General features: G+C 43.5%; 1 protein-coding gene across 3 annotated transcripts; it reads right to left on the minus strand.

Moving 5' to 3' along the window:
- On the minus strand, positions 201-22,628 carry AADAT (aminoadipate aminotransferase). 3 transcript variants are annotated; one of them, XM_005683509.3, is made up of 13 exons: positions 22,247-22,628; positions 21,503-21,671; positions 20,056-20,188; positions 16,901-16,975; positions 14,655-14,864; positions 13,559-13,624; positions 12,437-12,519; positions 11,942-12,038; positions 10,647-10,708; positions 10,317-10,381; positions 6,270-6,376; positions 2,121-2,222; positions 201-1,242 (listed from the first exon to the last, which is right to left on the minus strand). In XM_005683509.3, the coding sequence occupies exons 1-13, from the start codon at positions 22,311-22,313 to the stop codon at positions 1,201-1,203; spliced, it is 1,278 nt and encodes a 425-aa protein (XP_005683566.1). In that variant the 5' UTR covers positions 22,314-22,628; the 3' UTR covers positions 201-1,200. The 3 variants fall into 3 exon arrangements, 2 of the variants coding, with proteins under 2 accessions (XP_005683566.1, XP_013821285.1); XM_013965831.2 differs by lacking the exon at positions 13,559-13,624; XR_001295944.2 differs by lacking the exon at positions 6,270-6,376 and having other exon boundaries at positions 1,129-1,242.

Below are 23,895 nucleotides of genomic sequence, written 5' to 3' on the forward strand. Positions count from 1 at the left end.
GTTAAATCTTGGGAATGACAGTGACCAATACTTCCTCATTCCTTACAGGACCTGATAACTTCACAATGACTAGATTGGAATGCTGGTAAATTGTTCTATAGTGACAGAAAATGGATACAGGGTGTTTAGGATACTGTCCTAATGACATCCTATGCTCATGCACACGCACAGAAACATCTAAAAGGAGGGATGATAAACGGTGCAGTGAGACAGGCAGTGGCTTTTACTTTATCCTTTACATTTCCAGGATTATGTGAAAGATTACATGAGCATATTTTTAATAATCAGATGGGAAAACAAAGATAGTAAAAGATGAGAAAGAAAATCATTAAAAAGTATATCCTGAGTACCTCAAAGATATGTAGTAGCTTGGAATCACATAACTGGTAAGAATGTGTTTTAGAAGGTGTGTAGAATTATAAAATACAATGTAGAACATTTTTTTCAAAGTCCTCAGTCTCTCCTCAGAATTAATAGGAACATCTTTAGGTATGTTTAGTTTTGGAATTTCATGTTATAGAGATTTTTATATTATATAATGTCTGTGATACTCTTACTGAAAATTATGCATAATGGTCAAATGCTAACAACTTCTGCAGTAAGCTTTCACTGAGTGAGTGAGTGCTCAGTCATGTCAGACTCTTTGTGACCCCATGGACTGTAACCCGCAAGGCTTCCCTGTCCATGGGATTTCCCAGTAAGAATACTGGAGTGGGGTGCCATTTCCTACTCCAGGGGATCTTCCCATCCCAGGGATTGAACCTGAGTCTCCTGGATTGGTGGGCAGGCTCTTTTACTACTGCTCCAGGTGGAAGCTTTCATAACGTTTCCTTAAAAAGAGATAAAGTTCACATTACATGCCATTTTTAACTTATTGGCTTATAGATAATTTACTATTAAATGTCAGTTTCAAAGAAGATTTATGGGAAATTATAAAGTGAATACAGACTTCTTTACAATAAAATCCAGGATAAAATTAACTGTGTGGGTTGAATATTTATCAAAAGCTATGGATGAATTATATTTTGGAGGTCTGATGGGTTCAAGGGCACTTTGAAAGCTGTGTAGTTAAATTACTGCAGGCATGACCTATTTAGTGAAACCTTATCTGTAAATCTAGCACCAATGATTGTTTCTTCTTGCTGAAATACAGAAATAATTTATCTGAAATCCATGAGTGCTATGAAGAGTTTGATTTCTTCATAAAGATTCTTTTATAAGTTGGGCCAGTTTCTGAAAGGCCTAAAATAGAACAGAGAGAAGAATTAAGAAAGTTAGGATGCCATTTAGGAAAAGTCTGTCATAACTTAAAAAATTCAAACAAAGAGAGTCCATCCTTAGGTTGAGATCAGAGAATGTAAGGTCAGGCTTAACCTCAGCTCTATCTGAGTCAGACGCCATCATCTCCACTCATATATGAAGATGGAAGCATATCAGAGTCCCAGGAATTTTTTAAAATTCTTATTCCCTCAAGGTCATCTTTTTCTGTCACAACACAAATTGGTTTTTGTGTATACTCCCTCACTTGGCATATTTAATAATGTGAGAAAGCAAGTAAATCAAGAACACACCCAGAGGCACCCCATCTCCAAGGATAAGTATACACTCTTCTCACAGTTACTAGATCTCAGCATATGGCTCTTCTGTGAGTTCCCGACGCATCAGTCAGTGCCTAGGAGCTTGCTTTCTGTTATCTTGGTTGAAGATGGACTTTGTGATTAATCAGTTAATTAACTCTAATCATTAATATTATTTTATTTGACCTTTGCTGAATTTTTCCTTCAGAGATAGAGAGTGATGACTTAATGAATTGATACTTTTGGCTCATGTTAATTCCATGAAGGAATGAAAGAGTTTCTCTTTGTAACATGTTGATAATCTGCAAACAATGTTTGAGTAAGTCTGAAAACTTCATGAAGACAATAAAAATTCAACTGCAACTTGCTCTCATCGTTTTTCCAGAGAAGTTTGGCAGTTTCTTTGAATGGTAACTTATGACTTTCCAATTATTCTCGCTTTTCAGAAAACAAGGAAGACAGCAAATAATGTTGTAACTCACAAAATGAACACAAAAAATAAACTGATATCTAGTGTTTCTCTAAGGAGAATATGGTACTCACCAAGTCCATCTGTTCTGGAGAGGCTGAAGAGAAGGATGCTCTGAAGTAGGGGCAAGGAGCTGAACTATCAAGGTAGAAACCACATCCCGGAAGCATGAATATCTGAGAGAGTTTATGGAAAATGGGTAATATTCCATTAAAGGGACAATAAAAATAGAGGAAAACTTAACCTGAGTAGGGGAAGACTTTTTAAGTTTAAAAGCAATTGAAGAAAGCACAAGAGAAAAATCAATTTATAGAAAAATTCTGCATGCCTTACAATAAACAAAACTAAAAGCAAAGAAACTGGAAAAGTGCATAAATATTTAATGTAACTAGAAAAGTGAAATAAGTCCAAACCTCTTTTTAAGGTATCAAATTTGGAGGTGACCTTTAAGCTGGGACTTGAGAGATAAGTAGGTGTTGGTCAAGCAAAAGTAAGGGGAGACTCCTTCAAGGAGAAGATATAGAGTGTGGAGGGCCTGAGTGGAAAGAAAACTGATCCCTCAAGGAGGTGGTAACACAATACATAGAGTGATGGAATAAAAACGCCAAGTAATTGTGTCCGAATGGTGGGACACCTGCTCTACTTGGTGACCTCTGGCTGACAGCTCACTGCCCTAAAGCACATGTCCGCTGCTTCCTGGCCATGAAAACACGGTTCCCAGCCTCCTTCTAGGTGCCTGTGGCTGAGTGCTGGAATCTCAGCCAGGAGAGGGGATGTCTGGGTGCTCCTTCTCAGCCTGGCCCCTGAACGTCTCCCTGGGTGACCCACCATGGCCTCTGCAGTGTGCAGTCATCACGGATCTGTGTGTTGAAAAATGCAGAGCAAGGTGGCAGCATGAACCCAGGTCTCTGACTCATGGCAGGAGCAGAGGAGCCTGCAGACCATGTCTTTGAAAATTGTTCCCGAGTAAGAAATACAATCTTTGAGATGGTTGTCTAGTACAATCATGACATTCAAAGTTTTAAGTAACTGCTTGTTGTTACATGGTGTAAATGTGGGACCTCTGTGCTGAAATTAGATGAGGTGGGAATGAAATGATCTGGGCATTCTGGGCAGAAGATTTCAAGGCAGAAGATGAGTTTTGTGTCAGGATTAACGTGCTAACTTGCTTCAGTTGTGTCTGACTGTGTGACACTATGGACAGTAGCCCACCAGGCTCCTCTGTCCATGGGATTCTCCAGGCAAGAATACTGGAGTGGATTGTCATGCCCTCCTCCAGGGGATCTTCCCGACCCAGGGATCACACCCGTGTCTCCTGCAGGTTCTTTACGACTAGTGCCTCCTGGGAAGCATCTAGAATGAAAACCATAATTTCTCTCAATATTGTGGGACTCTTGACATGTGCCAGAAGCAAATTTCTGTAGAGAAGGAGGAAGTGGTAGTAATTTCCTTCCAACATGGTCAAAATCTAGACTAAGAGAGTGGTGAAAAGGTGGTGATTATTTCGAAAAGTTAAAGGTACATGCAACAGGGAATATGGAATAAATGAAGGGGCCTGAAAAAACTATAATAAAATATGAAGTCTGTATCCTTAGCTCCTAGCTCAGGGATACACACACATAGCCATTCATCAAATGTTCCAGATGATTATGGCATTGAAAAGAAAGCAAACAAAATGTTACAAAATTGACTTATTATACTAAAATGCACTTCTTTGAGTCATGTATTTATTAAGCATTTACTGTGTGCTGTCATTAGCATTAAAAAATTCATAAAGCATGAGTCCTGTGCTCAAGTACAGCAGTTACAGAAGGTGAGTGACTTTCCCAGGGGAGTGGATTTGGTCTCAGGTCCAGTCAGCCAGTTCCCAGCTCTGACCTCTAGACTGCCTCATCTCTTATGCTCTAGCATGGGAGTTGGCCAATATCAACAGTCTGTTCTTCTGTACTTACTGCTTCAAAAAAAAAGGTATACTAGAAACAGATCCGGATGTTTAAAAAAGAGTAACAAAAACCATAAAGGAATTAATAGAGAAAGGATAATTTATTTGGTAAATTGGAAAGCCAGATGAAAAAAGTTTAGATTTCTCAGTGTAATCAATGTCTCTGAATGAGCGAGGATGTATATCTAAGTATACTTATGATTTAAGTATGCTGCTGCTGCTGCTGCTGCTGCTAAGTCGCTTCAGTCGTGTCTGACTCTGTGCGACCCCATAGATAGCAGCCCACCAGGCTCCCCCGTCCCTGGGATTCTCCAGGCAAGAACACTGGAGTGGGTTGCCATTTCCTTCTCCAACGCATGAAAGTGAAAAGTGAAAGTGAAGTCTCTCAGTCGTGTCCGACTCTTAGCGACCTCATGGACTGCAGCCTACCAGGCTCCTCCATCCATGGGATTTTCCAGGCAAGAGTACTGGAGTGGGCTGCCATTGCCTTCTCCGATGATTTAAGTATAAAAGGAGAGAAAAACCCAGAAGAAACCCTTGCAGGACAAGTTTAAGTTAAAAAAGCAGGATGTAAACTTTTTCGTGTAATTTTAATCATTTAAAACAATTGCATAGCTATATTAAAAAACTGATTAAAAAATGCAGATCACCCACAAATGCATGAGACGATGCTCAACATCACTAATCATCAGAGAAATGCAAAGTAAAACCACAATGAGATATCACCTCATACCTATCAGAATGGCTACAAACAAAAAGAACACAACTAACAAGTGTTGGCAAGGATGTGGAGAAAAGGGAACCCTCATGTACTGTTGGTGGAAAAGTAAACTGGTGCAGCCACTATGGAAAACAACATTGAGGTTCCTCAAAAAATTAAAAATAGAGCTACCATATGATTCAGCAATTCCAATCCAATCATATACCTGGAAAAATAGAAAATTCAAATTCAAAAAGATACATGCACCCCAATATTATTTATAATATTCAAGATAAAGGAAAACCTAAGGGTTCATCAAACATGAAGGAATAAAGAAGATGTGGGACACATATGCACGGAACTCAGCCAGAAAACGAGGTCCTGCCATCTGTGACAACAAGAATGGACTTGGAGGGTATCATGCCTCGTGAAATGATTCAGAAGAAGAGGAATGCCATGTTAGCACTTATATGCAGAATAAATACAACAGAAAGAAACAGACCCATACCTACAGAGAACAAACTCGTGGTTACTGTTGGGAAGAGAGAAGCAGGGAGGGGCAATATAGAAGTAGAGGAACAAGATGTGCAAACTACTGTGTATAAAATAAATAAGATACAGGGATATATTATACAGGCTAGGGAATATAGCAAGTCTTTTATAATGACTTTAAATGAAGTCTAACCTTCAAAATTTTATCAGTATGGTGTACACCTGAAACTGTAATATTGTAAATCAACTATACTTAAAAAAATAGTTTCATAGCCAAAACACTAGGTATATACAAACTCTTCAGGAAAATATATCACAAATGGTAATAAAATCTGGGTGGTAAAACTATGGGATATTTAAAATTTTTCATTATGCTTTAATGAATTATGATGCTACAGTGAATATGCTTTACTTTCATAGTCAGGAAAAAAAATGTACTTTAAATATTATAATGGCCAATACTTAGCATTTACAATGTTCCAAGCATTAGTTTAAGTGTTTTCTCCGTGTTGATGCCTGTCATCATCATAGCAACTCTAAGAGGGAGAGAGTCCTGTTATCTGCATTTTCCAGATGAGACTTGGTGAGGCCACCTCACCCAGCACCGCATATCAGGGCAGGGCTGGAGCTGGGGTTCACTCCTAAGGACTGCGGCTCCAGAGGCTGTGCTCTTAGCCACCAGGCTAACCAGTAGCTGAGCTGAATGACTGTATTTCTCCTAGTTCAGACCAGGAGACTAATTCTGTAACCCCAAATCTATCATGATCTCAGGACTTCCCTGGGGGTCCTGAGCTCAGACTCTGCACTCCTAATGGAGAGGCTCTGGGTTCGATCTCTGGTTGGGGAACGAGATTGCACATACCACAATGACATTTTTATGCTGAAACTAAGACAGGTGCAGCCAAGTAAATGAGTAAATATTAAAAAAAAAAAGCCTCCCCCCATTTATTATGATCTTAATAATAAGATATTGTAACTGATACACAAAATCATCCTTGAGTTGGTAGGCAGCAATAAACATCTCTCACTGTTTTTGTTAAGATATTACCTTACCGGAAAAGTATAGCTTCCCCCCGCTCCCTGTTTTACCTCTTTCTTAAAGGCTTTTTCTTCAATCAATTTTCTTACATCATGAATGCCCTTAATTTTAACCCACAGAAACATTCCTGCAGTAGGAACCTGCCATTCTGCCAAACCTACAAAGAGAAGAAGAGATGAAATATTTCCTAAGGCCATTGTTGATGATGTCAACTATATTGCTTAAATGATGTACTGCAGCAACTGTTAGCTAGTATTTCTAAAAAAGTTCCCTCGGAGATAGCATTTTTTTTAAAAAACATAGTTTTATGAGTCCTGAAAATGAGTGTTGCAGTTTTATTTGAAAAAGCAAGGGGAACGTTTGAAAGGGAGAGAGGAGACTCATGTATATTTAAGATTTTAGTGGGTCTCAGGGCCATTCAGGAACTCCAGTGTCATGCTCACCTCCCTTCCTTAGAGCTGCCCCTAAGACACGCTTTCAATTTTAGGAGAGGATTCTTCAACTCTTTCTAGAGTCTTCTAGTGTTTCAACAAATCCTATCATTTATATAGCTGTTCAGAAGTCCAGTGAAGTTTCTTTTTTTTAAAATCAGAATGTACTAATAATTAAGAAGTATGGGCTTCCCAGGTAGCTCAGTGATAAAGAATCCATCTGCCAATGCAGGAGATGCAAATTCTATTTTTTGGTTTGGGAAGATCCCCTAGAGAAGGAAATAGCAAGCCATGCCAGTATTCTTGCCTGGGAAATCCCTTGTCCATGGGGTACCAAAGAGTTGAACATGACTTAGCAACTCAGCATGTATACACAATTAAGAAGTACTTAAAATTCAGGAATTCCAGGTATATTTGTAGGCTTTGTTTCATTGAATATAAGCATAGAGAAACCAAGAAGGAACAAGAGTTACTTTGATTTTAGCCATTACTCTTTAGGGAAAAAAAACAACAAAATATGGATGAGGATTAAAACCTTTTTTTCCACACACTAGAAGTGATACAATAGTACTCTTATCAAAAAGATAAGACTTCATAGGGAAGCAGATATGATGGGAACAAGGAATTGATACTTAGTACTTACTATTACTCTTGCCAAAGGCATTTTCAGTGGTATAATTAAAGTCCTGCAATTCATTTTACTTTCTTCGTTAACAGACAATTAAATCTAAACTATTCTGAAATCAGATTAGTGATAGAAAATATTAGATAAATGAAGTTAATAATTACAAGGCAAATCATCTGTAATGAGAAATCCACCTTAGATTGCATTTAGTTTGTACTTGGATGGAGGAGCCTGGTGGGCTGCAGTCCATGCGGTCGCAGAGAGTCGGACATGACTGAGCGACTTCACTTTCACTTTTCACTTTCATGCATTGGAGAAGGAACTGGCAACCCACTCCAGTGTTCTTGCCTGGAGAATCCCAGGGATGGGGGAGCCTGGTGGGCTGCCGTCCATGGGGTCGCACAGAGTCGGACACGACTGAAGCGACTTAGCAGCAACAGCAGCAGCAGCAGCAGCAGCAGCAGCATAGTACTATTTCGTCTTTACGGAGTCAGGTTAGAAAAGGGATATATTGCTTATGTCACAATTCCTCTTCTATTTGGAGCAAAATTTTGAAAACCTTTCAATACAGATGTTGGCTTTAAGTAGGTTATTGCTGGTTGATTGTTAGCCTAATTGATCTTTTTTTCTTAAAATCATAGATCCTTTGCTGAAGTCAGGTATAGACTTCATATATAGACATACGTAGAGTTGTGTCAGGGTTTGTGCTATTGTTCAGTCACTCAGTTGTGTCTGACTCTTTGTGACTCCATGGACTGCAGCAAGCAGGGTTTTCTGTCCTTCATTATCTTTCGGAATTTGCTCAGACTCGTGTCCATTGAGTAGATGATGCCATCCAACCATCTCATCCTCTGTCATGCCCTTTTCCTCCTGCCTTCAATCTTTCCCAGCATCAGGGCCTTTTCCATTGAGTCAGTTCTTCGAATCAGGTGGCCAAAGTATTGGAGTTTCAGCTTCAGAATCAGTCCTTCCACTGAATATTCAGGACTGATTTCCTTTAGGATGGACTGGTTGGATCTCCTTGCAGTCCAAGGGACTCTCAAGAGTCTTCTCCAACACCACAGTTCAAAAGCATCAGTTCTTCAGCACTCAGATTTCTTTATGGTGCCATACATGACTACTGGAGAAACCATTCAATTCAGTCGATCAGTTGTGTTCAACTCTTTGTGACCCCATGAATCGTAGCACACCAGGCCTCCCTGTCCATCACCAGCTCCCGGAGTTTACCCAAACTCATGTTCATTGAGTTGGTGATGCCATCCAGCCATCTCATCCTCTGTCGTCCCCTTCTCCTCCTGCTCCCAATCCCTCCCAGCATCAGGGTCTTTTCCAATGAGTCAACTCTTCGCATGAGGTAGCCGAAGTATTGGAGTTTCAGCCTCAGCATCAGTCCTTCCAATGAATATTCAGGACTGATTGATCTCCTTTAGGATGGACTGGTTGGATCTCCTGCAGTCCAGGGGACTCTCAAGAGTCTTCTCCAACACCACAGTTCAAAAGCATCAATTCTTTGGCGCTCAACCCTCTTCACAGTCCAACTCTCACATCCATACATGTCCACTGGAAAAACCATAGCCTTGACTAGACGGACCTTTGTTGGCAAAGTAATGTCTCTGCTTTTCAATATGCTGTCTAGCTGGGTCATAACTTTCCTTCCAAGGAGTAAGTGTCTTTTAATTTCATGGCTGCAATCACCATCTGCAGTGATTTTGGAGCCCCCCAAAATAAAGTCTGACACTGTTTCCACTGTTTCCCCATCTATTTCCCATGAAGTGATGGGACCAGATGCCATGATCTTCATTTTCTAAATGTTGAGCTTTAAGCCAACTTTTTCACTCTCCTCTTTCACTTTCATCAAGAGGCTTTTGAGTTCCTCTTCCCTTTCTGCCATAAGAGTGGTGTTATCTGCATATCTGAGGTTATTGAGATTTCTCCTGGCAATCTTGATTCCAGCTTGTGCTTCTTCCAGTCCAATGTTTCTCATGATGTACTCTGCATATAAGTTAAATAAGCAGGGTGACAATATACAGCCTTGAGGTACTCCTTTTCCTATATGGAACCAGTTTGTTGTTCCATGTCCAGTTCTAACTGTTGCTTCCTGACCTGCATACAGATTTCTCAGGAGGCAGGTCAGGTGGTCTGGTATTCCCATCTCTTTCAGAATTTTCCGTAGTTTATTGTGATCCACAGTCAAAGGCTTTGGCATAGTCAATAAAGCAGAAATAGATGTTTTTCTGGAAGTCTCTTGCTTCTTCAATGATCCAGGAGATGTTGGTAATCTGATCTCTGGTTCCTCTGCCTTTTCTAAATTCAGCTTGAACATCTGGAATTTCTTGATTCACGTACTGTTGAAGCCTAGCTTGAAGGATTTTGAGCATTATCTTGTTATCATGCGAAATGAGCAAAATTGTGTGGTAGTTTCAACATCCTGTGGCATTGCCTTTCTTTGGAACTGGAATTAAAACTGACCTTTTCTAGTCCTGTGGTCACTGCTGAGTCTTCCAAATTTGCTGGCATATTGAGTGCAGCACTTTCACAGCATCATCTTTTAGGATTTGAAATTGCTTAGGTGGAATTCCATCACTACCACTAGCTATGTTCCTAGTGATGCTTCCTAAGGTCCACCTGACTTCACACTGCAGGATGTCTGGCTCTAGGTCAGTGACCACACCATAGTGGTTATCCAGGTCACTACGACCTTTTTTGTAAAGTTCTTCTGTTTATTCATTCCACCTCTTCTCAATTCTTCTCCTTCTGTTAGGTTCTTACCATTTCTTTCCTTTATTGTGCCCATCTTTGCGTGAAATGTTCCTTTGGTATCTCTAATTTTCTTGACGAGATCTCTAGTCTTTGCCATTCTATTGTTTTCCTTTATTTCTTTGTGCTATTACTACTAAGAGTATTCATAGGGTAATATTTTCTTGTCAAGAATACTCCTGGACCCTGTTTCCTTCCCCAGTATTATTAACAATACCCTGTGGTATCACTCACTCATAGAAGGACTGCTGCTCGTCCCAGGACAGGATGTGCGTTCCACTTACCACTTAACCACTTGTCTGCCGCTGCCAGTAATGCATCCCTCTGCTCCCGGTAGAAATCAATAACCCTAGAGGAAGAAAACAATGAAAAATATGTGTTTGCTACACTGATTGCAGAAACCAAAAGGCTCTGGAGTCCAGTCTATAAGAATCTATTTTATATCTTGATGAAGATGCTGAATTCTTGATGAGGGAATAGACCATATTTCTTTGAGCTGTCCAGTGGTAAACTTTCTAATTTGTGGGTTTCCCATTATTTTGGAATAATTAAAAAATGAAAACTAATAGAGTGAAGTCCATTTCTCTGTAAGTATGAAACCTCAAGCACATTACCTGTCTACATGAGCCAGGAAGCCCTCTTCTCCCCACTGGTGTAGAAGGTGAGACACCAGGAGCTGAAAAGCATGAGACAGTAACAAGGCTCACTCTCTAAATGTGTTCTTGCCAGAAATGAAAGCAAATCACTCTTGACTATTTGCAAACCATCCTAAATAAGATACACCAAGCTGCACCAAGCTTTTTAGAGTCAAGCTTTATTATAACAATGTTGGTTAACAACAGTGACAATAATAACATTATTGCACAACAATATTAAAAAAACAAATGTTTATCAGGTTCTCACTATGTGTCAGAAACTGCTGTACCATGTGAATATATTAATATTTCAGATTAGTTGGCCTTTGTAATAACCTTATTAGGCAGGTCATTGTCTCCACTCTACTGAGGAAGAGACTGAAGCATGCGGTGAGCTTTCCTGAGGTCACAGCTCATCACAGAGCCTGGACTCAAGTCAGACTGTCCAGTCCCAGATCTACCCAATAAATGCTGCCCTAGATGGCCTAAGTATAAACACATACAGTTGATGCATAAAGTTATATAATATTTCCAGAGATTTTTTAAAATCCAGAATAGATGTTCTAAATGTTATAAATGGACAGTGAAATCTGATTGATAACAGATACAGAAAATATGGAAAAAGTCCCCAAGGTGATAAAACATGCGGGCATCTGCACTTTGTGGAATATATAATATCAAACAAATGTTCATTTTACATAAACTACCCTTTTGGCTTTCATAGGTAGCAGTTCTATACAGGTTTGATTTTCAAGGTTGCCTTAGGGAGGGGTCCAATCATTTCTCAAAGCTTATGATGCAATTTATACAGTCTCCAAAAATAATTTTACTATCTTTTAATTAAAATACATTCCAGCTGGTGTCTATAGGGAGGTTAGCACATGGGCAGTGAAGGCAGACACTTGGCCACTAGCAGGTTTGGAACCCTTGCTCTTAGACTCCAGGACAATGGAGCTAACTGTGTGTTACTTCACCAAACCCTTTCCATCCTGTTGAGTCTAACACTGTTTTTATGGGATTCCTGGGCTAGATGCCAGGACACAAGATGAATAAGATCTCTGACTCTCAAGGGGCTTCGTCTATACTTGAAACAGCATCAGGTCCATTCAAATCTCTTCTGCCATTTAGAGCAAATATGTGCTGTTTAGCTAGTCCATGTGGAGCTAGAGATGCAGTCAGTGATATCTCTCTTAGTGACACGTTACTCTATTTGCCAACATCTATTTCTTTTATGATCTGATTCAAAAAATTCATATTTCATAAACTGTCATTACCTGAGCAAAAGTGCTGGTTTGCATTGTTGAAACTTGTATGTGTAAAACAATTCTCTCAATCAAGGGCTTTGGACCAGTTATAAACCCTATTCTCAACCTGCTCAAAATGAAAAGGCACATTACCAATCATGCATTATTAATTAATACCATGTTACTTATTTCATGACAGTTAACACCTTCTAGTAAAACTTCTTCTTATTTAAACTTAATTGTACACTTAAAATAGAATGAATATTTGACAAGGTATTTTTAAATTCTTCTGTACACGACCCAAACCTGACCAGTTCCCTTACAAGTATAGCTTAAAGGTCAAGAATCTTTGACCAGTGGGGATGGATTGGGAGAAAGTCTGGTAGTAACAGTAATAATCAAGCAGATGTGTGAAGGTGAGTGTATGCAAGCATCTTGAGTGAGAAGCACTGTCTGCACTAAAGATGCTGAGCGGCAGCCCCTGTCACCTTTATCTGCAGCCTGAAGGCAGAGCCAGGGCCTTACCCCGAGGACAGGACTTTGGAAAAAGAGTCAGCTCGGATGACACGCCCATCCACGTCCATGGAGAGAAATGTCGGTGTCCAGGGCTTGAAATGGAAGGTAAATATAATATTTATATCTGTTAGAGTCTGTATCCCTACTTTGTGCAGAGTGGGGAAACTTCACATAGGACCTCCTTGTCCCAAGGCTTGAGGTCCAGGATGAACAGTTTTCTAGGAAGGATTCCAGGAAAACTAGTTTGGAAAAGACCACAACGAAGAGGGTCATCAGCATGCAGGGCTGTTTAGAAAGGGAATGCTGACCCTTAGAAAAACTAGAAGCCCTGAAAAAGTATAAATGAAGATGAGCCATGTAGTCAGCGTGCAATGCTGAACCTTCCACGTTTATTTCAAAGTAAGTGCCCACAGGGAAGGGGGCCATGGTTGTGTTTAGGGTGGGTGGCGGGCAGACATGACAGTCAGGCAAATAGATAAAAAGCCAGGAGTTGTGTTTCTTTGCAGTAGGTTTGTAGTGGGGACTGAATCCGTGTGTCTGTTCTCTGCAGCCCTGAGAGCATTTCTAGTGTTAGATTTTGAGGAACCGGGCGTTGGCGTCTGTGCCATTACTGTTGGCTCCTAGGGAACAATGCTCGGGGACAGGGGTGCACGTGGACCCTGGGGAAGGATCTGGAAGTCCTTTATTGTGCAGGTGCCTTCCCGTCCCTACGCGACAGGGATGGCAGGCAGGGAGCATGATGCTAGGAACGCCCTCCTCTGCTCACAGGACATCACTGACTGAGCACAGCCCTCCGCCTTCTCTCTGACCACGGCTCCCAAGTCCTGCAGCCCATCAGCCTCCCCTGAGAGACTGAGGCTGACGCCCCAGGAGGCAGCCACTCCACATCCCTGGTACCATGTCTGTGGAACTACGGTCAGGATGTGGAGTCAAGATGACACTCACCTTGACTCACGTGTTCCTTCATGTGCCTGACACAGAGAGCCAGCCACTATTCTAAAAGTAGGGAATTTCTGGAAGAAGCAGTTAACACCACAGAAGAAAATATTTAGCAGCCAGGCTAATATTCAATCAAGTGCATTGACAACACCTCATCTTCTAATTGTGGGCTGAGCTGACACCATCGCTTACCTTGTTGAACTGCATAAAATAGTAAGGATCATCTTCTATGATGAGGAAATCATATTTTCTTGCGAGCTACAACAAGTCAAATAAAGTAAGACTGAAGTTAAAGGTAAGAGCTGTCTAAGAGGAAAAGTACTTGAAATCACTCACAGCTCTTTGTACTCATTCACTCACTCATCCATCCCAGCAGCTGCTGAGTGCCCGCTGTCCTAGGAGGGGGAACCAGCCCCAGACGTTCTGTCCCCGCAGAACTTTCATTCTGGTGGTAAAGACAGAACCTGAGCTCCTAGATAGTGACCAGAGGAGGATTAGGTGGGAGGTTCTGAGGGCCCGGCAGATGGTTGAGGAGGCTGATGTTTGAGAGAGAGAGACAGGGAAGCTGCAGGAGAGCTCAGGCTGACCGGAAGCATGTTTAGACAGAGCAGAGAGCCATGGCCCTGGAGTCAGAAAATACTTGGCATGTTTTAGGGACAGAGGTTTCTAGAAGGCATGGCTGTTTAAGGACAGAGGGAAGGATGAGAGCCCCCAGTTTGGGAGCAGAGGCCCAGGTCCTGTCAGTGCGTGGAAGTGAAGGACTTTTATCTTTATTTGCCGTGTGTGGTTGGGAAGGGGCTGGAGGAGGGGCTGTCGATCCACACTTGAGTAGGAAGGGTTTCAGTGACTGGTGGTGGGGCCGGCGCTGGGGGCCGGGCTGTGTGTGGGGAGGAGCTTCACGAAGGAGTCCCAGGGTCAGGGTGGGAGGCTGGCTGAGGAGATGGTGGGTTTGGGTAATGGTGGTGGTGAGGGCCACGGGATGGACTGGAGGTGGCAGATGAGGGGCAGACAGAAAAAAGGGAGTAAGAGGTGAATGTAACATCACGCCCAGAAAAGCATCTCTTTCAGTGAAAATATCAATTAAAGGGAAAGAAACATATCATAGTCAACCAGACTGTAGTAATTTCTTGTGTTTCAATTTGTGGTGACCCTGGCATAGATGGCTTCTTTTTATTAAAAATCATCTTCCTTGAGAGGAAGAGGCTAACCAGAGAAGGAATTTGGGAACACTTTTCTAGAGTCAGAAGGAATCAAGAACACAAGTACGTAACACCTTCTTTGAAAATACCTCATAGATTTCCCTTTTGCGCTCAGCTGTTAATGAGTTCCCAGCAGGGTTGTTGCCATTTGGGACAGTGTAAAGAAATTTGGGGCTGTTTTTCTCGGGGTCCTTTGAATCTTCTGGTTTCCATCTGGAAAGTGTTTCTCTGAGGGAGTCTGGGATAATCCCGTGCTCATCACTGGAAACATTAATCATGTTGCAGCCCAGGGGTTGCAGCTGTCAAGTACAGAGAGAAAACCAAGTCTGAGATGGAGACATGACTATAAAATATCAGTGCCAAGGGTTCTTACACTAAGGAGAATGCTACCATTTACACCCTTAAACACAAGCCTGCCCTCAGCTCTAGGCCCACGCTGCGTTATCTTCACGATTATGATTAGAACTGGTTCATAAAATAGGTGTTTATTAGGGAATGATTTTGAGAGGAAATCAACTTAGAAAGCACCTGTGATGCTAATGCATAAGAAGTTATAAGCAGAGGTGATACTCAAAATATTGGACAAGCGGTGTAGCATGGGAGCAACAGACACAGAGCAGGGTGGAATGGGGTCCTGGAGACCCCTGCCATGCCAGCATTAGCTCTGCGCTGTATGGGGTTCAGGGTGGTCTCAGGAGAGGGGTCGGGGGGGCCAGGGTGGTGCTGGGGCACCAAGGAGCATCTGGGCTGTGGCTCCTCAAGGAGTGTGCAAGTATTTCTATATTGTACTGATTGCAGAGGCTGACGTTGATAGTAGTGGCCTTGTTCATGAACACAGTTTATAGATTCTTGCACACGGATCTTCAGCCTGCTCCCTCAGAGCCTGGCACAGATCTGTTTGGGCATGTGACAGTGTGGGTGCATCCGGCTATTTACGTAGATGCAAGTTTTGTCTGTATAGTTTAGGAAAGCAATTAATAATTAACCTCCAATCATGAAGCAAAGGGAATTATTTTATTTTCGTTTTTAAAGTTGTGGTGAAATATGTATTACTGAAACCTGTGCCATTCTAAAGTGTGTGATTCAGTGGCAATGACTGTGTTTGCAACGTGTGCGTCTCGTGACACTATCAATTCCAGAATCATTTCATCACTCTGAACAGAAACCCTATACCCAGTAAGCAACAACTCCCCATTCCCCCTCCCCAGTCCTTGGTCACCTCTAATCAACTTCTGGTCTCTATGAATTTGCTTGTTTTATATATTTTGTATAAGGGGAAATCATACAATGTTTGTTCTTTTGTGTCTGGCTGCTTTCTCTGAGCACCTGCAGTGATGGGCCTGCCTTATTCCTCAGAGAGTGGGTAAGACTGGTGGTTAGAAAGTTGTAACACTGAGTTGAAATTGCTTCCCTGTAGTTTCCACACTTTGGTTCCTGTTCTGTAAACCTAAGGACACACACAGACAAATCTAACTCCTCTGTGACACGGCTAACTTTTAAGTAGTTGAGGACAATCCTCATGTCCCAGTGGATCTCCTCTTTCTGCAGGAAAGAGCATGGTTCCTAAAAGCATTCAATGTATGGTCTGATTTCTAATTCTTTGTGACTCTGGTTGCTTCTCTGACTGTGTTCACATCAACCCAAAGTATTGTGCCCCAGACAGTGCTGAGTTCTGACCAGGGCCCAGCAGAGCAGGTGATCCACCTCCTTATTCTGGGTCTAGAGTCCCATAATTAACACTAGATATGAAAGTCCTGGACTTCCCTGGTGGCTCAGATGGTAAAGCATCTGTCTACGATGCGGGAGACCTGGGTTCGATCCCTGGGTTGGGAAGATCGCTTTGAGAAGGAAATGGCAATCCACTCCAGTACTATTGCCTGGAAAATCCCATGGACAGAGGAGCCTGGTAGGCTACAGTCCATGGGGTCGCAAAGAGTTGCATACGACTGAGCAACGTCACGTTCACGTTCATGAAAGTCCTGGTCATACTGATAGGTTTAGTTATATTTCATTGACACGTGATTTGTCTTAGACATGTGGTAACATAGACAGTAATGAAAAATGTCTTTGTAAATTAAGAGGCATTTCAAGTGAAATATTAAGAACACTGGACAGGATTTTGCACAACTGAATTTTAGCACCTCCACACTTAGATTTTGTAAAAAGTAATGTATATATCAGAAGTTATGGTTAGCATATTTTGCTTCTATTAAAACTTCTCCTCTTCACAAAGATGCTATTGTATTTTTCAGTGGGCAGATAATTCTAAAGGTGCAGTGCTTTCTCCTTATTTACTATAAAACAAGAGTTGCCTTTTTTAAGAATGCGTACTCACAGCATGAATTGTTCCTGAATAAACAGGTTCATTTACAAGGATATTATCTCCAGGATTAACGATCATTTCAAACACCTAACAAGAGAGGCACAGGTTAGCTTGGAGAGTGTGATTTCCAGTCGTAGAACCCACCCCAACTTTTTTTTGAGCTCACTAGGGTTCCAGAGTAGGAGCTGGCCAAGTTTTCCGTAAATGCCAGATGGGGCGTGTTCTGTGGGCCCCGGTGTCTGTGTTGCCACCACTCATCTCTGCCTCTGTGGTGAGAACGCAGCCATAGACAGCATGTAAGCTGAGTTCCAGTAAAGCTCTACTTACAGGATCAGACAAGGGATGACTCTCTTTGGCTCTCAAGCCATAGTTTGCCAACCTCTCTTCTACACTGAAAAATAACAGAACTGATTTGAATCCTAAACACTTTCATGCCTTTGAAAAATTTTGTCTCTGTTATAAGCCAGGCCTGTGTAATGTATGGAGAGAAAGTGAAGATTGTATGGGATGGCTTTACCCTCAAGAACATGCCAGAGCACTGAGCTAGACACTGCTCAGATAAACATACATGTGAGATCCGTGATAAGCACTGCTGTGTGGATGCCAGTGTTCTGGCGCTCATTGTAGGAGCACCTGGGCACTCAGCAGACTTGGGGTATCAGGGAAGGCTTCTTTGAGGAAGTGAAGCGTTGGGGAAGAGGTGACGATAGGTACACATTTGAGAAACTGAAGGAATCCTGTGGCTTGAGGTGGAGTGTGAAGAGGAGAGTGGAGGGAGGTCAGAAGGAAGTGGGCAGAGAGCATCCCTTGGAGGCCTTTGGACAAGTGAGCCAGGGAGAGTTTGAAGTAGAGGGCGGGACGCAGGAGTCATGAGATCAGACAGGCATTTGAGAAGGTCGTTCTGGCCGCAAAATCAAAGTCTCAGAGAGGAGTGAGAATACAGGTGGAGTCTGGGAAGATTTTAGGCTCATTTGGGAGGTTTTTGCTGCAGTCCCAGGGAAAGGCAAGGGTGGTCTGGATGGGGTGGTGGTGGTGGAGCTGAAGAGAGCTGAGGGGCATTGAGGAAACCAGAAGCAGGGACGTAAGTGTGGGCTGAGGGGAAGTGGAGAAGGAGCGGTAAGGAGGGGCCTCTGGACTTCTGGCTGCACAGTAAGGAGGTGATGGGAGGCGTGTCATTCACCGGAAAACACCCCAATGTTGTCTGTGTCTGAGGGAGAAGCAGCTGAGTGTGTTTTGGTGTGAGGTGCCACTGAAACAGTCTGGGGTGAGGCCAGCGGGGGCGGTGGACATGCGGATGTGGAGGGCGCCTGGCGATGGAGGCATGGGCAGGGGCACCTGGCGTGATGCCCAGGGGAGGTGTGTGTGGGAACTTGCGGGGCTCCTGTGAACCATGGACACTGCAGGGTGGGCAGGGCAAGGATGGGGGAGTTTCCAGAAAGGACGGTTTCAGTAAGGGCTCAGGAGACGTGGAGGTCAAGGGAGACCAGGCCTGCAAATCAGAGCAGAGCTTGAGGGCCCTGTGATGCCTCAGGACATCAGCAGAGCCAGACAGAGATTTTCCCTGCCTGAATCAGAGGGGAACATTCCAACTAATCTTACGCAAGGCACAGAACCATCCTTTCCTTCCCTGTGGTGTTTCATCATCCCCAGGTCAAGCCTCTCCTCTGTGTCATTTTAACAGCCTAGAGCTCTTGAGAAACATCATGGCCAGTATCCATTGAGACAGAAGATCTGACTTTTCTCTCCCGATTTGGCCTAGGATATTCCATTTACTATTCCTTATGAGCTTTAGGCATTTTAGGACAAACACAGTCCTCCTCTGACAAGTTAGTTGATTTACATTTTACAGGCCCTCCTAGGACCAAGCAAATCCATGTATAGTCCATGGATCAGATGAAAACCTCATGACCAACATTTCCTGTGTTGGCAAGGGGACATGACAAAGACCAATATCTTAAATGAGGAGTGAGTGCTGTTCAGTCTTTGGGATTTGTGCACCTAAAATAATATATACTCTGGAGGGCAAAGTGGAAGAAATGCTGAACCAGATTCCCAGGAGGCCTCTGCAGCCGCATGGCTGCAAGCCGGTGAGCTGCTGACGCCTTTGGCCACATGTGCCGTCTTCCTCTTTGATAGGACCAATGTTGAGACAGACAAAGAAGGAACTTTCCAGCATCTTTTGTAGGGGAAAAAAAGGCTTATGGTGTACCTTTCTAGAAAAGGTATTTCACTGAAAGGAACTTTTTTCCTACTGGTCTGGGGCATCACAAATATTTCTCTTCCAAAAAAAAAAAAAAAAAAAACCACCTCAAACAGCAGCTTATCCTTGTCTTTGTCCTAATTAAGTCAGAAAATAGGGAGGACGTTTTAAAGTGTTATTGCTTCAATACCTTATTCTGTAATAATAATTGAATTAAAATTCATTAAAAGTGACCAGATTATAGGTTTCACATTTACATAAGAGGAACAAGAAAACTACTCTGGTTTAATATAAACAAGAGTCATACTTTAAGCTAGATGTGCAGACTAATACAGGATCTCCTTATCCAGGACTAATTATTCAAGAAAAAGATATATGAAACTGAGAACTGTATATGCAGTCTCTTTATCAGAGGAACCCCCAGTGGTGGTTACCTCAGTGGACTTCCTGGAATCCAGGGGAGGGGCAGGGAGAGAGACAGACAGAGAGAGAGAGAGACAGAGAGAGAAGACGCTAACCCAGAGGAGAGGTCAGCCACAGACCAGACGTACCCTTAGATCTGGAGAAGCACAGCCACGAGGGAGACAAGAGGCAGCTGGTACAGACGATGACAGCAGCAGACGCACCAAGGGATGAGGCCTCAGCTCAGGAGGGTCAGGACACACCCTCGAGGAGTTAAAAAGTCATAGGACGTAACCACGGCCTAACTCAACGAGGCCTGAACCTCTGAGCCACAGGAGACTGACCCGTGCTCGCTAAGCTGCAGGGGATCTTGTCCCAGGGACTCGGAGCTCTGGGCTCTCTGTTTAAGAGAAGTCAGGTTGGTGAATGTCTTCAAGTTCTACTTATGGTTCCAGTGAAGACTTGGTATCCCACAAAACATGCTGCTCTGTGGTTAAGGGAGAGATGGCTGTATGGGTGCACATGTTAGATTCTTGCCATGGGTGCCCTTCCCCTCCAGTCTTACCTTACAGAGACCTTCCTGGCTGCCACATGTGACACACATGTCCATCTGTCCTTGGCTGGGTGCATAATGGATGGTGGGCGGATTATGCAATTTTACTTGTAACTGTTTTAGCCAGGATAACAGCTCTGGGATTCTAAAGCATAAATGCATTTAAAAATTGACAGTAGTGAAAATCAGAATAGTAGTAGACAGCAACTAAATGGTGACTTCATACCAGGCACTTTATATATTTAATTTAAAAATCTTTGAATGCCTTTCACTGATATTACTATCTTTACTTAAAATACAAGGCAACAATCTTACAGAGTAAGAAATTAATCAGCTGTTTGTTAAATTAGTTGAGACTTGAATCTAAAGCTACCTTATTCCAAAACCTATAGTTTTTCTTTTCCGTTAGAGCATTCACTATGTTATTGACTTTTTGTTTTCCTTTGGGAGATTTTGTAGGATACCTGAAGTTCAGGTTCACTAAGGTCTTTCCATCATGGAAAGAAAAGCCTCTATGTATTAGTTGCTCAGTCGTGTCCTACTCTTTCCAATACCATGAACTGTAGCTTGCCAGGCTTTTCTGTCCGTGGGATTATGCTTGCAAGAATACTGGAGTGGGTTATCATTTTTTTCTGCAGGGGATCTTCCCAACCCCAGGATCGAACCCGCATCTCTTATGTCTCCTGCATTGGCAGGCGTGTTCCAGGCATATGTTATATACAATTGTTATGTACCTAACATGAATTATTCTTCCACCACAAAGGAATGGACTAATAAAATATAACTAATAGACACTCTGTAAGTTATCCTTCATCAGTGGAAAAAGACCAGCTAAGGAAAGCCTTAGACTATTTGTTCCATTTGCCTTTATGAAATTAAATACATCTGAACTGTAGGCAACACATTTCCATAGCTGCCTGGTTAGCATGGAAACATAATCATTAAAACTTTTTCTCAGGACCTAAATGTCTGCTTCCTGTGTCATCCTCTCCTCCTTTCCCCTATCCTGGTTTCTTTCCCTATCTATTTTCACTCTGTATTTTTTCCAGTCTGAGCACAAATCATACCTACTTCCAAAATCTTCTCCCTCTCCTAGTCATATAAGGTTGAGAATCAGTCACTAGGGATCTTAAGCAGTGGGAAACACTGCTGCTCTTAATTACTCTTTGAAAACTCTTCCCCAAACCTTCCTAAATTCTGATATTCAGTTTAAAAAGACACAAGATGCTTTATCAGCTGGCTGTAGAATATTGCTTATGAAAATGAACCAACTACGTTAAAGTATCTACTGATCAGATTGAGGGCAGGAGGAGAGCCGGGCGGCAGAGCAGAAGGTGGTTCGATAGTATCGCCCACTCAGTAACTCTGGGAGATAGTGAAGGACAGGGAAGCCAGGCGAGCTACGGTCCATGGGGTCATAGAGTCGACACAAGTTAGCGCCTGAACTACTGATCAGTACCCAGCACTCTGAGAATACTGCAGCGCTCTCTTCATCATCTGTTCATTAAATTGGATGGGTTTTCCATTTTCTACGGTGACGACCGCAGTCTTGAAAGGGAACGTGCTGGGGTTTGGTGCCCCGGTTGCCAAGGAGATGACAGATTTCGGTGCATTGCTCAATATTTCAGCTACAAGAAACATGGAAGAGAAGAAGGAACACTTTCAGTGAAGACTTTCATAAACAGAGATGGTCAGTATGTTGCATTAAAGTCAATAAAACTTTACAGTGTAATAATGTCTAGCGATAGAATGCTAGTCTGAAAGAAACATAGAAGATGAGTTTGTACCGACCTCACTAGTGGAGGAACTGAGGAATCCACACGTGCCACTGAGAAGGCGGACTGATCACCCAGACGAAGCAGAGGCCACAGTGACAGAAAACCCTCCTCCGCTCGGCCCCTCCCTGCCTGCCAGGCTCCCTGCACGCCCTTCTGTCCTGTGTACCCGCCCTCCCCGCTCTGCACGCGCCCGCAGGCTGTGCTGAAGCCTGGCTCCTGTGCCAGAAGAGCCCCCTGGCCTCTAACTGAGACATGCCCACCGCGGCCTGGCCTCTCTCTGTTGCTGATTTACTGCCCTTGGGCCTATTCCGGCCCGATTTCTGCGCCAAGTCTGCGCAGAGCCAGGTTCACCCATGCTGGAGGCGCTTTGCGGGCACCCCACCCCCACTTCCAGCCCATGGGACAAGGGCACAGCTCGGACTCACTCATGACTCGGATACTAGAAGGCTTTCTGGCCGCGCTCGTGGCGGTGATGAACCGGGCGTAATTCATTCTCCTTCTCGGACTGGAGGTTTTCCTCAGTCCGGCCGCCTAACCCTCGCCCGAGAAAGGCACTTCCTCTGGGTACTGGTTTCTGGCGTGCAGGGCCAGAGTCCCGGCTGCAGGCTGCGCTCGGGCCTGGTCAGGACTCGGCTGGCGGTGGCGGGCCTGGCCAAGTCTACTCACAGGGTCACGACGCGTGCCCCCTCCCTCCCCGCGTGACCCGGTCTGGAGCCAATGGCCACCACTCCCAGCCGGTTTCTCGCCCCGAGACCACGCCTCCACCCCCGTAGTGGCTGCGTGCCGCGCCTCGGGTCTGGTCTCCGCCTCCAACCTGTGAGGAGCCCCGGCGTCCCTGCGGGTGCAGGTCAACCCCACCCCTGGCCACGCCTCCAGACAGGTCCTCGCCTCCAGCCCCGCCCCCGCCCGAGGACACGCCTCCGTTCCGGCCCCGCCCTGGCGGCCCGCCCCTCCAACCCGAGGCCCGGCCATACCCTCTAGCGTGGTCCTGTGTCCTGGGGCAGGCAGCATGGGGAGCTGGCGCCCCGCTTTAGCAGCTTGAACCGGGACCTGGAGTCACTCCTGAGGGCGATAAAATGGAGATGTTATGTGACTAGAGATTCAGGACTGCCCCCTCACATTTATTTATTTATTTATTTATTTATTTATTTTTGTTATTTGATGTATTTTTTTTAAAATTTTATTTATTTTTTTATTTTTTAAATTTTAAAATCTTTAATTCTTATTAGTGTGATTCCCTTAGATACTTAATACAAACTTAAACATCTTCCCTTTGTCAGTAGGAACCTGTTTGGTGAAAGGTGTTTGGTGTTCTGGGCCAAGGAGAACATTAGCCTTTGCAGCCATATTCTTGTACAGGTCTGTGCTTCTTATAGTATTGATTACATACAGAATTTTATTTTTTAAAGTATGGAAATAATCCCCACCCACATTCCCAATCAATGGTAACAAAACTAAGGGAGCCAAAACTAAAGAGCTTTCTCTTCATAAGATGCAGGCTCTGAACTTTCATCGGTTTCTGCTGAATTTTCCACTCGGCTGCAGCAGTGGGACAGGTGAGAGTTGAGGGTGCTGTTTCACTGTGAGGTGGTGACGATTGAGTTCAGGGAGACAGGCAGAGAAGTGACCCATCAGAGCAGATACTGGAATGCAGGGGACCTGAGGCTGTGCTTGGAAATTCAAGGCAGAGAATGGCCAGTGTGGTGGGAAAGGGTAGGCAAGCGCTAAGCTAGGGACAGCTCACCTGAAGATCAGAAGCTGAAAACTGAAGAGATGATTGGTTGCTAGAAAATCAAAGAGGCCAGACTTTGAAACTGTCAGGAGTAGCTGCAGGAGGAATTCTCCTGAGGGTGTGGAGTGAGTGATCAAGGTTCGCAGCTCACGCTGCCTTGTAAAGGCTTGGCTTAGGACTCGGGTACAGAATGAATTATAAGGCCAGGTGTTCTGGACCCAGTCATTCTCTAAACATTTGTTGAGTGCTTCCTCTATGCTGGAAGCTGTATGTTGTTTAAAGTGATGATAGAGACAAAGGACAGGTCTGGATGCTGGAAGTACAGGATGAAGACATCGGCAG

This window comes from Capra hircus, chromosome 8 (assembly GCF_001704415.2).
Source record: "Capra hircus breed San Clemente chromosome 8, ASM170441v1, whole genome shotgun sequence".
Taxonomy (NCBI): domain Eukaryota; kingdom Metazoa; phylum Chordata; class Mammalia; order Artiodactyla; family Bovidae; genus Capra; species Capra hircus.

Coding starts and splice junctions, on each gene's coding strand:
- AADAT (XM_005683509.3), bottom strand. CDS start 22,313: ATGAATTACGCCCGGTTCATCACCGCCACGAGCGCGGCCAGAAAGCCT. Junction 12,520..13,558: donor ATTTTATGCAGTTCAACAAG/GTAAGCGATGGT, acceptor TTCCATTTCAAG/CCCTGGACACCGACATTTCT. Junction 12,039..12,436: donor TCCAAAGTCCTGTCCTCGGG/GTAAGGCCCTGG, acceptor CATTTTGAGCAG/GTTGAGAATAGGGTTTATAA.